This window comes from Dreissena polymorpha, chromosome 10 (assembly GCF_020536995.1).
Source record: "Dreissena polymorpha isolate Duluth1 chromosome 10, UMN_Dpol_1.0, whole genome shotgun sequence".
Classification (NCBI taxonomy): domain Eukaryota; kingdom Metazoa; phylum Mollusca; class Bivalvia; order Myida; family Dreissenidae; genus Dreissena; species Dreissena polymorpha.
Genome location: NC_068364.1, coordinates 82,684,622 through 82,698,154, shown reverse-complemented (window position 1 = coordinate 82,698,154; position 13,533 = coordinate 82,684,622). Strand labels below are relative to the sequence as shown.

Genomic DNA, 13,533 nt, shown 5'->3' with positions numbered 1-13,533 from the left:
ACCTACGTCACACGTTACCGTGCAACCAGACCACGGGGACCATTCTGACCAGTTGCCAAGTACTTGGAAAAGAACGTTTCCGATGCTTGATTTGCAAATTGTTTTAAGATAATGTTTAAATGTAAAAAATATATTGTCATTGTTTTACATAGTTTTTAATTGAAAGTCGAATGTTTAATCAACATTTAATTGAAGAAAAAAAACACACGATGGAATAAAACAGGCTTACCCGGACAAAGCTGGTTAAAACATTGTTTTGAGTCAACAGATGGTCCGATGCAATCGAGCCCACCATTGGTGGGTGACGGGTTAGCGCAGTCGCGTGTGCGTGACTGCGTGTCATTGGCGCAGCTCACACTGCATGCCGTCCACGCATCCCATACTGCCCAATTGCCATCAACTGTAATTGTAGTATAATGATCATTTATTACCTTTGAATATTAATATGATATGTATCAAAATTGGAAAATAAGATTAGTACATCTAAGTATACATACATGAACACTTTGATTGGAATGCAACATTATTACCGAGGTTACAGAGTCCGCAAAACTTTGGACAAGTGATTTTGGCGTGATGAACATCTGCACAGACGTGGAAAAGAGAGTTCAGACGGGCAGAGTCCAGTGTTTCGTCATCAATGCACGATGTTGCTTAAATACAATAACGAGTCATACATTTGTTTCAAATACAATAGACATGTTTTCCAAATAGTGTGTTTTATTTTGATGGTGTACTCTTAAAGCGTTTTTGAACAATCAATATGCTCAGCTTTTCAATAGTAAGCTAGTTTTAATAGTTCAAACGCTATGATGATTTTTACTGCATTAAGACTTTTATTTGTTACTAAGCTAATTTCAGCTTCCAGGTTAAAGTATAAATATTTTAGAACAGTTTACCAATTCATTGCTTTTATAGGCAACTTTATTGTATATTGAATGCAAAAACTATCGATACACCCTTGCATTACGCATACGTTTAGTGTGAACACATAGCTGCGCATTGCATCGGTTACTGCTGCAACATTCATGACAAGAGTACCGCCGTCTAGTCTGGATAGAGCGACCAATGATACCGTTGGGATCAACGGCATCGGAACTGCAGAGCTGCAAATATTTAAAGATTCGTGTCAGTTTTTGGAGCGGTGTGTGCTACATGTCTTCATCTATTGTTTTAGTTGAATTTTGGTTGTTTTGTTTACTAAGAATGAAGTAAGATTAATGATACACGTAATTGCACCTTAATATCAACGTCTCCAGTAGGTAGTACTTACTTAACAAACATCTAAAATAATTATGTGCGTAAATTGTATTAAGTAATGTAATTCTTGGGATATATCGAAATGGTGTTCACTTTCTCTGCTTCATTTGCGATGCATAATTACAAAATGATACCATCATTACTATATAGTATATTTCGGTTCGACAAGTCACGTTAGAGATATTCTTGGTTTCCACGAAATTTGTTTTGATTATGTCATCGAAACATTAATTGTTACGCCGATTGTCTTTTCATATTATGATACTAAAAGGTGGGGGCTATATTGAAATCACTTTGTAGCATCGGTCAGGCTTTCTATGGGTCTGTCCGTTTGCCTCGAAATCAAGAGTGTAATTTCCCAAATTTCATTAGGACTTTCATCAAGAATAAATGTTCGCCGTAAGTAAACCTTAAGTAGATACGGTGTCGCGCACAATATCCACTTTGATGCCTTCAAAGTCAAGGTCAAAATGTTGAGGTCAATGGTCTTTATCTAGCAGCGATAGCGTCCAAAAAATTTCAGCTTATGTCATTGAAAGGTTTCTAAATTGCTTTGTGCAAACGTTTACATTAATGAGACGGTGTGTCGCAAGATTATAACTATGTGCTTATCTTCAAGGTCAAGATGAGAGTTTATTTTTGCAATAAAACTTGTGCGTCGCATAATTTAAGGATTTTAGGATTTTTAAAATGGCGTGTAGCATATGTTAAAATATTTAAGTTGATTTTACATGCACACACAACAAAACTCTACCGTGAAGATACTCCTTTTGATCAATTTCGAATTGCGTTATGGTGACGGAAATATGTCAAAGCGACGCGTTAGTATTTTAATCAATGTTCTTGACAGCTACACTTAAAGATTTTTTCCCATTCAATGAAATACATCATTTGATATATCATTGACAGTTAACATGAAAATGAAAATAGAACATAACTATTTTTACAATTAAATCGATATGTTGGAAAATGATCAAACATTTAAAAGCCGGGAAGCGAGATAGAAACAAAGTACTAGTATTACATTGTAATTCAAGTTATTACCCGATTATTCTTACAGCCAATTTTGTAAAGTACTTTGTTGCCGGAATGGAACCTTTGCAAATAGCAGGACTATAAACACGCAAACTATTAAACATGTAAATTTCGTAATATCGTAATTTATTATTAATCGTTTTGTTCAAAACGTGGAAATAAAAAAGTAAAAAAGCGACGTCATGATTTACTTTTTAGTGTAAATCGATGGAAGTATTGCAGAGTGTTTTGAAAGAGAAATCAAACATTAGTTTTTATTATATTTTGGGCCTATTTCGCGAAAATATCATTAACTAACAATAGGGAATTCAGAGATTTTATAACAGTATAAATGACCTACATCCTTATACCACTATTCAATAATAATAATGAACAGTTGGTTACCGTGTATTAAGATAATCTTGTTAATAAATCAAATGACACGAATCTCATTGTTTGAACACTGAACTGTGTTTGCACACGCCTGCTGGTCAGTGATATATTGACAAATGTAGCAGTACAGCCATTCTGAAATAATTTTACGAAGAGTTTATAATCATTTATCTACATTCAAGGGGCCTTTTCACAGATTTTGGCATATTTTGAAGTTTGTCATTAAATGCTTTATATTGATAAATGTAAACATTGGATTTTTAAAGCTCCAGTAAAAAAAGCAAGAATAAAATTAAAACAGGAAAAATAAGTAGCCGGTACCAGAGCACGAACCAGTGACCCCCGGAGTCCTGGAGTTAGTCTGAAATAAAAACGCATTAGCCCTCTCGGTGATTCCGCCGAGTATACACAGAATAAGTATTTTATACGTTATATAAGCAATCTTCGTAGTTTCTTAAATTTAAACGACAACAACAGAAATCTCCAAATTATTCAATCGTTTCGCGTTGCAACGCTTTGTAAATTTTAGGTTTTCAAGTCGTCAAAAGATACATATAATGGCTATATTGGACTATGGTAAATGTTCAGTAATACTGTTTCCTCACAAATATCATAACTAAATCGAAAATTTGCGAATCTGAAACAACTTTTTTCAATTTTGTCAATTTACCAAACAGTGAAAAGATCCCTTTAAAACGAGTGAGTGCTTATTTAGGGTGTCCTCTGGGCGTCGTTCCGTCCGAATATTGAGTAAACAGTTATCTCATGCATTTCAAAAAGTATTGCTTTAATAGCGATCGCAGTTCGCAAATATCTTCAACAAAACGTTTTTATCCAATAGAATGAAAATAAAGTAATTAAAATAAATATATTTATAACGTGTTAAATTGGGCTAATTAGTATTTTTGACAGTTTTTTTCAGAAATTTTCTTAGTGATGGGCCTTATAGCATTTTTTAAAACATTTGTTTACTTCTTTCGAATAAAGATATTTCTTAAAAAGTATTGCGGGTGGACAAGCTCTTCAAAACCATGTAAATCAGCATGCAAAATTGCGAACTTAGTACACAAGTATTTAATTTTAAGAACAGTGTTTTTTTTATTTCCGAAAGTAGCAGAATTAGTCAGAAAGGCGCAATGTGGGAAATCAATGACGTATGGGCAAACGTCTAGTAAGGGTCTATCGCCAAGGGATTTGTTTTTTGTGACAATTAAGCCTTAGTTAGATTCACATTTACAGCTTTCGTGCTTAATCTCAATTTATGTGAACATGCTAATATACCTTATTCGACTTAATCGCTTGCTAAACACATAAAAGTTATTTTATGAAACTATAACCACATGAACTTGTAGCTAGGTATTAAAATATCTGATGTGAAGTATTTGTCTTTCATTACACTGTTTTACATACCTGATACTCCGATTACACACAGTATTCCCGCAATAATCAAAAGACCTGTGAATGTGGACAAAATTGATAAATTGCTTCGAATCGTTACTCTTACAACTGGCATCTAACTCATGTTTGTTAACTATAGTTATAATTTATTATAACAAAAAATATGCAAATCAATTTAGGCACATGTGTTTGCTTAAATCACTCGAACAAATATATTTAACTTTCAGGGAACAATGAACAAAGCAGTATATATTTACTCACAGGTATTCATTCTCGGTTTTTAAGTGATCTTCCTTCTACCCATTCTTATCGTTACTATGTACATAATATCCGAGTTTATAACTGATCCCTACCCCTTGCCGACTCAGATTTTAATAAATTACAAGCATTATTTATTGATAAAATTGCATTGTCCAAATTACGTCGCGGGCTACAAGGTATATGCAGCTACATGTACCTACGCCCGTGACTTGTTCCCCAGACTTATCTCAAAGATGCACATGTTCAAGAGCCTCTCTCTTAACCCTTTGCATGCTGGGAAATTTGTCGTCTGCTAAAATGTCTTCTGCTGAATTTCTAAAATTAGCATTTTCTTTCTTTTTTTTCAAAGAATACTATCAGAATAGCAAACAGTTTAGATCCTGATGAGACGCCACGTTCTCAAAGGGTTAAAGTGTCCTAAGAGATTGTACTGTCCGCGTTTATAGATATTTCGTATACAGGAAGCCTCTCCTTATCTAAACTCCAGTTGCATAAAGAACGGGGTTCCCAGATCGAGACTCATATGATAATAAAAGGATCCGGTTTAGCCTGCCAAACACAGTTTAAAGTTGCCCCCCCCACACACAGTTAGTGTTAGATTAAAATGAGTTCAATTCAGGTGGAATCACATATGAATTCACTTCGATTAATCACAAAGATTCTCAAGATCCATTTTTTTTTATAAAACTGTATTACAGCTTACAACATACATTAAAAGTGCGATGGTTGGATTTCATCGGAGACTTACTTAAGTGTCCGTTTTACTATAAATGGTTTGCAAAATAAAGTCGCACTAATATGGTTTCCTAGTGTTTGTGTTTCCATTGCAAATTAAGTTTTTCGATTTTATTCTCTTTCTCTCTGGGTTGAAAAGTTTTCTACAATTACGTACGCAATGTAAAAAAAGGGAAAGCCTTGAGCCAGATTTTGTGTTAGGGAATTTCAAACCTTGTGCGAATGGCACTTATTTTGCATATATATGTTTTCTATCCGATTTCAGAAATACAATTTATTGTTATTGTAAGCAAATATGTATCCTCATAGTTTTAAGAGAAATCCTACTACTAGCATAAATTACCGTGTCTCAGACAAGGAAGATATAACATGTTTAGGATTGTGTAAATCTAGAACACCATCTGCTGTTGGTAGGGAGGGTCGTATGGATTAAGGCAGCACATCATGCTAGATAAGCTCGAGTCTGCACAGAATTCCCGGCCAACTCTGGAACACGCGTGCAGATACTATATTTATTACATACACCGCAAGTAATTCACTCACATGTAGGTGTAATACACTTGCAACGAGACGCGTTCCATAATGATGACTTGCTGTTAGACCACCTACGCCCCAACCACAGCTCTCACAAAAAGGTTCCAGACAAATTTTAACTGTCTTTTGTTACTGATGACTAAATACTTTAGCTCACGACGTACTTTTGCTGTCTGTCAACGATAAACACAATCTATATAAAATCTTTAATAATCCAAATTGAACATCGAGCGTTACTACTTTTTAATATGTCTAAAGACAAATCAGTTTTTGGTTAACATTATCATCGCCCCAGTACATGATTCCGATATTTTAGAAGTCAGATTTAATGTTGCTTATAAAAGAGTCGCCACGAATTTCTGAGATGGAATGACATTCATAGTACCATCGTTGCATTGTATTATAATCTGACGAATTCTTGCAGCACTCTCGAAGGTATTCGAGGTCGCCAATTATCAACCTTGATCGTTTGCGGAGACTCACGCAAAATGATTTAGGATATGCATTTTACAAGATAACGTTTTGCTACAAACGGGACATTAATTTCCCCAAATTTAAAGGTAGAATTCCGATTTGTATATTCTGCGACAACTTCAAAATAATTACTCCAACGGGAGGATCACGTAATCTAAATAGGACGAGTACCAAAAATGTCTGCAATTTTGAACGAAAGTCACAATTAAGATAATATAGATAATTTCCCATTCAATTCAGATCTCAACGTCTGCACGAAGTCGTGAGCCTTCTGGCGTTATCTTATTTGCCCGATGATTCATCTTGCATTTGAAGAACACATTAGACACGTTTTTTCATTAACATGTCAAGTGGTCAGATAAAATACATGAGGGATAGTTAATTTTGTTTATTGTTGAATGTTTAAGTGATGTCTCTTATTCTTACATGCATAAAATGCATTAAATCACAATTTTTTCAGATCAACTACGAGCTTTAGTGCAATTAGTGTGTTTTTACAAAAATGTTGGATTTGCTTACAGTAGAAACCATATATCCAACAGTTAGAAAATTGTAATACTATGAATCGCTTTCTATCATAAGGGACACACACACAGCGTTAGTTGTTGTTAAAAAAAAAACTTTAAATTTTGAACGAACAACACTAGTTCATAGCTATTTTCTAAATCTTTCAATTTCACATATTCGAATATTTTACACACCTGCTAAATAATCACCTTTGGTTTAAAATGTAAACCCAAACATTTCCACAGCGATTCATTAATTGACACAAGTAACAGCCCTCAGTCATTTAAAACACACACATACGTCTACGCAGTCGAAATAGATGTCATTGAAATTTCAGTAAACACATGTTTATCTAAAGGATAACATTCATAGCTCATTTTTTGCAAATATTCATGCAATCGCGTTTTCAGAAACAAGAAATAGTGAAATAAAGTAATGGTCTACTGGTAAATGTTTCATTGCTGAAGAGTAATAAGTATTTGCACGACTCTAAGTTTTCCTCAAAGCCAATATTCATGAATAAATTATAGTATTCTATTAGTTGTATACCAGTTCAATCATACGCTGCTAAATTGTTGGGCAGAGTTTTCATTGCAGCATTTATAAACACTTTTGACAGATGCAGCACAAATTTGGGTTTATTAGAAAACCTGTATAACATTATAGATTTTATAACACAATAGTATATAGAACACTTTTGAATAATTCGTTTGCTATAAATGTCAAACAAGATTAACGTATTATGTTTGTATTAGCATAAGTAAAATGCTGCGATTGTTCAATCGATGTTCTTTGTTTTTGTTTGAATATTTAGCTTACCTTGGTTAATTTAAGATCACATTTTAAGAGCAATATTCAATGCTGAAATAAGGTCGAATGCCTCAAGGTATACTTTGGAATCGTTCAATTGAAATGCGAGTTTTGTCAGATTTTCTGATTGAAATTTGGGTGAAAGGAACTTATTCAAATAATTGTATTGGAGCTGATGCAGTAAGGCAATTATTCAAGGGACACAGTGTTTCAAAACTTCACTCAGTTGCAGAACGGTGGAAAGTTCTTCTTTGTCTGTTTAAAGCGGAATATAAGGGAGAATACCAAATAAGGGAAATCGTCTTTACCGTCTGATTTAAGTATCTTTTAAATCGATTCATCCATGCAGAAAGTTCATTAAAAATATAATGGTTGCGTGCCTAACCTGTTACAAGAACAACTGTATTTGGTATTTCTATATTGCTGCAAATACTGCCTCTGTATTCTGACATGGTCAGGTATTTTCCTGGATAAAATCACGCGATATTTTCCAGTTAAGTGCATTTTCCCTTAAATGGCTATGGTAAACCTTGTTTACTCTCTAGAAGCCACATGTATGGTCCAATCTTCACAAATTTTGTTCATAACATTAGTTCTTATGATAGCTCAGCTGAGAAAATGGTTGCGGTTCGTCGAAAAATATGACCGCCACGGGGCGGGGCATTTTTCCGTACAAGGCTATAATAAAACCTTGTTAACACTCTAGAAGTCACATTTTAGTCAAATCTTCATGGGACTTGGTAATACGATTAGTTCTCATGCTATCTGGACGGAGTTTAAAATGGTTCACGTCCGTTGAAAAACAGGGCCGGGGCATTTTTCCTTATATGGCTATACTTAAACTTTGTTTACTCTCTTGTTGATATTTTGGCCAAGTTTGAAAATGGTTTCATAAACATCTCAACAGTTGCCGAGGGCAGTTATGTTCCCGAAGGCGAAGGTGAGCTATCGTTGTTTTTTGGACATCTGGTTTATAATTGTTTCAAGTCGAAACGGCGCAATGAGTTCGAGTGCTGTAAATGCGTATTTTATCTTAATAACGGTCGTTGTGAGGTCGATCCAAACCTAATTTCTAGAAATTCGCTTGTGCTTACATGCACCCCTGAAGAATCATACAGTTATTTCTTATTCCATCCTTTCCTTCCGTGTGTCAACCGGTCTCACGTATGGTGCGGAGAAAAACTCGGTCAGTGTTGAATGATTGAAATGAACATTCATATAAGCACAGAACATACGGTTTGATGGGCATATTCAGAGTGCAAGGACATCAACTCTCTTTTCAGGATTTATCGAGCTATTTCTCTTTCTTCAATTTTCTTGTTCGGAGTATAACTCAATGCGAAATGAAATTTAAATAAACCTTTGGACTAATAGATCTTTAAATGCAGATTACATGACAAACAACTATCTTGTATTCGATTTGTTGATGCTTTCCTACACATCTGACGTGATACGTTTGGCCGGATACTAGACTATATGTATCATACACATTAAATGGAGAAATAAACTTACTTTTAGAAAGTTCACGAATAAATTATTTAAAAAAAACTCGTGTATCAGCATTAACAGAATTCCAAGCGAAATTACCACTTTCATACATATACGATAAGGTGTATCCTGAATGCATCAGCTCCCGAGCATGTTAGTTCCTGTTTAGCTTCACATTGGTGGAAGCCGAAGAACATGACCTGCTCATATAACTATATTGATATGTAGCCGTCTGATGTTCATGCTTTCTTTCCCTTTTCCCATCTAACGGAGGAATCCGGAGATAGCCGATGTATCACGATTAGTAAAAGTATAGAATGATTTCTTGGTAGGAGCAGATTAGCGAAGTAAAGTAGTAAATCCCGTCCACAGGAGCTGGGTAAATTCCAGTTCTTGCGTTTCGAACTGTTTGGTTCGTCATCATAACAAGCAACGGCAGTGCAGGCATTTGTTTTATATTTGTGTTTGTACAGGCTTTGTTATGAACAGAACAATAATGAAAACAAATACAGAAATTAGGTGAACCTTTATTTGATAAGCCACTAATGTTGCGGCGTATCAGCTGTATTAGACAGTCCTGGTTTTCAGTCTATATTGAATGCTAACTTGATGCATTTGTAATATAAATGCAATGTATATTTTCGAGGATTGAAACTTACATAATTTATTAAATAAGCGCCTAAAATAAAGCGATACAGGTAGTTTTTCGCCATTCACTCAAGACTTTCACAATAATGAACAATTTTTATCATTTGACGGTTGGATTGGCAAATGCTATGTTTTCGTGTATTGAAATGACAGTATTTGGCCTATATTAGCAGTTTTTCGAATCGCAAATAACGATGACGATGTTGAAAGATTGCCTCCAGTCGATTAAAACGCTTTTTGCAAGATGAGCTCTTCTTTCCTTGTCAGAGGTATGCATTTCGATGTTGTTTTTTTTATCAAGTGAACTGTATTGTGGTGATTTTCTGTATTAAAAATACTTCGCGTAACTTAAATAGGAAATTTGATATAGTTTACTAACTATTATAAAATACATGTTTATACATAGTAACAAAATTACATTGATAATATTATGATATTGATATGGAAAAGGCTGGGCATGCATTACAAGTGTGCCGATATTCATTCTCTCCTGCCGATTGGTATCTGGTATATGAACCTTCTTACGCCGTCTTGTACTGCAATGATCTCAAAATGCATTGTTCGCGAGCTCACTTAATGGTGTTATAGCGATTATTTTTTAGAGCATCACAATACATTTACACTCACTAAATAAAAGTATTTCTTGAGTTATTGTGTTTCCTTTTTCAATCGATTAATTTCATTGTAATTATTAAATGTTCGAACAAACAATTCTGACAATTACAATATATTGTATTACTACATTTTATAAATAATATGTTAACAGAAAAATGTAACACACACAAAAAATGTTATATTTTGTGAATAGATTCATTAAATTGTATAATAGGTTCCCAATTATATATGCACTTTTAGTTTCTATTTTATTTAATAAATTTACAAAATAGACAGTTTTTATTCATTTTAATAGCTATTTGAAATTGTAGACTACCTTTGTTCGAACAACCCTTTTTGATCCGATTTAATATGAAATACGTTTAACTGACCGATCAACAGTACAGGTAATCCTAAGGCCAACACAAAATATAACGTACAAAAATATTAAATTTCTACTGGACTTTGTGGTAAATAGACAGGGTCCAAATGAATATATTTAACAATCAAGCCTTACATGAATGAAAAGATCACCCAGATTTAGATCATATTAATAGTACTCGGTACATAAATCTGAAATCTCGCATAAATCCTCTTGGGTCATCTTAACGTTCACGCCGTTGATTTGTATATTGATAGAGCACCAACAAGTCGTTTGAAATACGATTAACAATTTTTGTAATTGCTACGCAATTAAAATACATATAACGAACTCAGGGAAACCAGTGACGCGCTAAAATAGCCATTAATAAAATGTAGAACAACGACGATAACAACAACAATATTACTAATAATTAAAAAAATTAACTTCACGAATTTATTAAAGCTCTTGAATCAACGTTCCAGTAAATGAATTCCAAGTATAATCACCATTTTCAAATATCTGTGATGTGGTGTATTGCCAGTACATCATCACCCACACGTGCTCATTCCTTATCAGCTTCACAGAGCAGGATGCAGACGCACATGAAAAGCTGGTGCTAGATACTTGCTGATTGGTAGCTGTTAGACGCCCCTTGATGCTCATGTTTTCACTGCCTTTTTCCAAGAAAAAGTAAACATCATGTTCGGGCGAAACGCAGATTTGGGCAGTAAAGTAGTATATCCCGTCCACTGGAGCTGTGAAGTGTCCAGTGCTGGGGTTGTACGCATTGCCTTCGTTGAAGATCACAATGGGAAATGCATTGACAAGACTTGACAACTCATGGAAGCCGTGAGCGTTGAATGCTGCAACATGACCTGCAATGCATAATAGATAAGTGTATTTCTAGGTTAAACGTATCTCTTATAAAAATAAATCAAAATGTATCGACACTCTCTATTAATTTGTCAAATAACATACAAAATGCAGTTAAGTATGCTTTTTGTTCAAAGTTGGAATAAGTATGAATGTACAATTTTGATGTCCAAATGAAAAAATAATTTTAAATTAAATAAATAACAAAATATAACATGCTTATATGAAATTCTGCCTGATCAACTATTTAGCAGTTAACAAATGGCGGCGCTGTGATAGCTGTCTATTATATCATAACTCAACAGGAATGTTTTTAATGGGTCAATATGATTAATATAACTCCGAAGCTATGTTAACTATTTTGTATTTCATTATTTATCAAACATAGGAGTTTTCATCAAATAACATTCGTAACAGCCATATTAGCAATTTATTCAACGTAGAAAGCTTTTCGTATGATTTTAATTTACGGATGTAGATCAAATTGTTTCACGACAGTTTTTCATTTGCTTTCAAATAATAAAGAAGGAATTAAAATAAAACGAAAACATGTCAATAGGTCTTATATGGAATGTAACTTTATCCGAATAGTGCCATCTATAATCTCGCCCATCTTTCATCAAAGGCGACACTAGACCCACGATACACGATATTTTTCGCGATAGTCGCGGCGACGCACGATAATTTGCGCGACAGTCGCGGCGACGCACGATATATTTAACACGATATATCTCCCTTGTGTAGGTAGCCCAAAAGGCTTATAGATATTCAAGATACGAAAGTATTTGGATTGTAAATGCAGTTGCTACCGTTAAAGGGACCTTTTTCACAGATTTTGGCATGTATTGAGGTTTTTCATTAAATGCTTTATATTGATATATGTAAATATTGGAATTAAAAAGCTCCATTAAAAAAACACAAGAATAACATTAAAGAAAGAAAAAAGTAACCTCAAACCACTCACCCCTGGAGTAAAAGTCTTATGCTTTGACCACGCGGCCATCCGCGCTCATACAATGAGTGATGTGTTTTATACTTTATATAAGCAATCCTCGTAGTGTCACAAAATATAACGACAACAACAGAACTCTCCAAATTATTCAATCGTTTCGCGTTGAAACGTTTTATAATTTTCAGGTTTTTAAATCGTCAAAAGATGCATATAATTAATATTTTAGAGCATGGCAAATTTTCAGTATTACTGTTTCCTCACAAATATCATAACTACAACGAAAATTTGCGAATCTGAAACAATTGTGTTTTATTTTGTCAATTTACCAAAACGTAAAAAGACCCCTTTAACCCAGGCGGATGTAATAACTGCGCGGAGTTTGAATTAGCATCAACCTTTCGAAAAATAAGGTCAAGAGCGACACGCAGAGTCATTCATTCAACGTTGCTACCATCTGCCAAAATCCAGCAAACCCGCAAGTGTGCAAAACAACTACACTTACACTTTGAACATTCGCCAATCGTTAAGTGATCCTTACCTACCGTGCTTTAATTTAGTGTTTGTAGTCAATAAATAAATTTAATTAACAACAAGATGTCGATCTTTAGGGACTCATGTGTGTTCGTGACTGGCGTGACTAAGTTGTGCTTATAGTTGCGATGATAATGCTTGTGGCGTTGTATTCATGTTTTAAATGTTAAGATGATAAAGTAAATAATAACCATAGACTAGTGGAAGACCAACATCCTTTTTTTCAATTAGCATTTAACTACGATCCATTATATAGTTTCTTGATTTCAGTCTTATGTAAGTTTGACGATCACTCATTAATTACAAATCTGAGTAGTCTATTACAACGTAAGAGCTTAACCATTATATTTATAAGCATCCTCATTGAAAAACTGTTTGTTCAAAATTACAACCGTCCAAATTGTTATGCATTTTGCTCCAGTTATATTAAGTAATTTTTAGTATTATTTGTAATAAAAAATTATTCGTATTTCAAAACGATTATGTGTCAATTATTTTTGTACTTCGTTCTTATGTATTTTACGGTCATCGGTCTGAGAAATATCACAGGTTACTATGAGGCTAGTAAGGCTTATGATTTGTCTTATGGTTCAGGATGCAGGATCACGTGACTTTCTGTGGTTCCAAACTATTAATGGATGTAAACACAGGCTAGTGGTGCTTTTTTAATAACTTGTTATAACAATTTTTCGTAAGA

The 13,533-nt window shown here is 34.2% G+C and overlaps 1 protein-coding gene and 1 long non-coding RNA gene across 2 annotated transcripts in view; both read right to left on the bottom strand.

Annotated features, from left to right (window-relative positions):
* Positions 1 to 374: 374 nt before the first annotated feature.
* On the bottom strand, positions 375 to 4,720 carry LOC127848566 (uncharacterized). Its single transcript, XR_008034585.1, has 7 exons — positions 4,327 to 4,720; positions 4,078 to 4,122; positions 2,989 to 3,028; positions 2,680 to 2,802; positions 977 to 1,106; positions 531 to 653; positions 375 to 400 (listed from the first exon to the last, which is right to left on the bottom strand). It is a non-coding gene; the product is annotated as an uncharacterized LOC127848566 (long non-coding RNA).
* A 6,199-nt stretch (positions 4,721 to 10,919) lies between these two features.
* Positions 10,920 to 13,533, bottom strand: part of LOC127849284 (uncharacterized) — a 72,177-nt gene continuing 69,563 nt past the window's right edge. Inside the window, exon 47 of the mRNA XM_052382004.1 lies at positions 10,920 to 11,355. Coding sequence (XP_052237964.1) covers positions 10,937 to 11,355 — 419 coding nt within the window. The 3' untranslated portion in view covers positions 10,920 to 10,936. The remainder of the gene's footprint in view (positions 11,356 to 13,533) is intronic.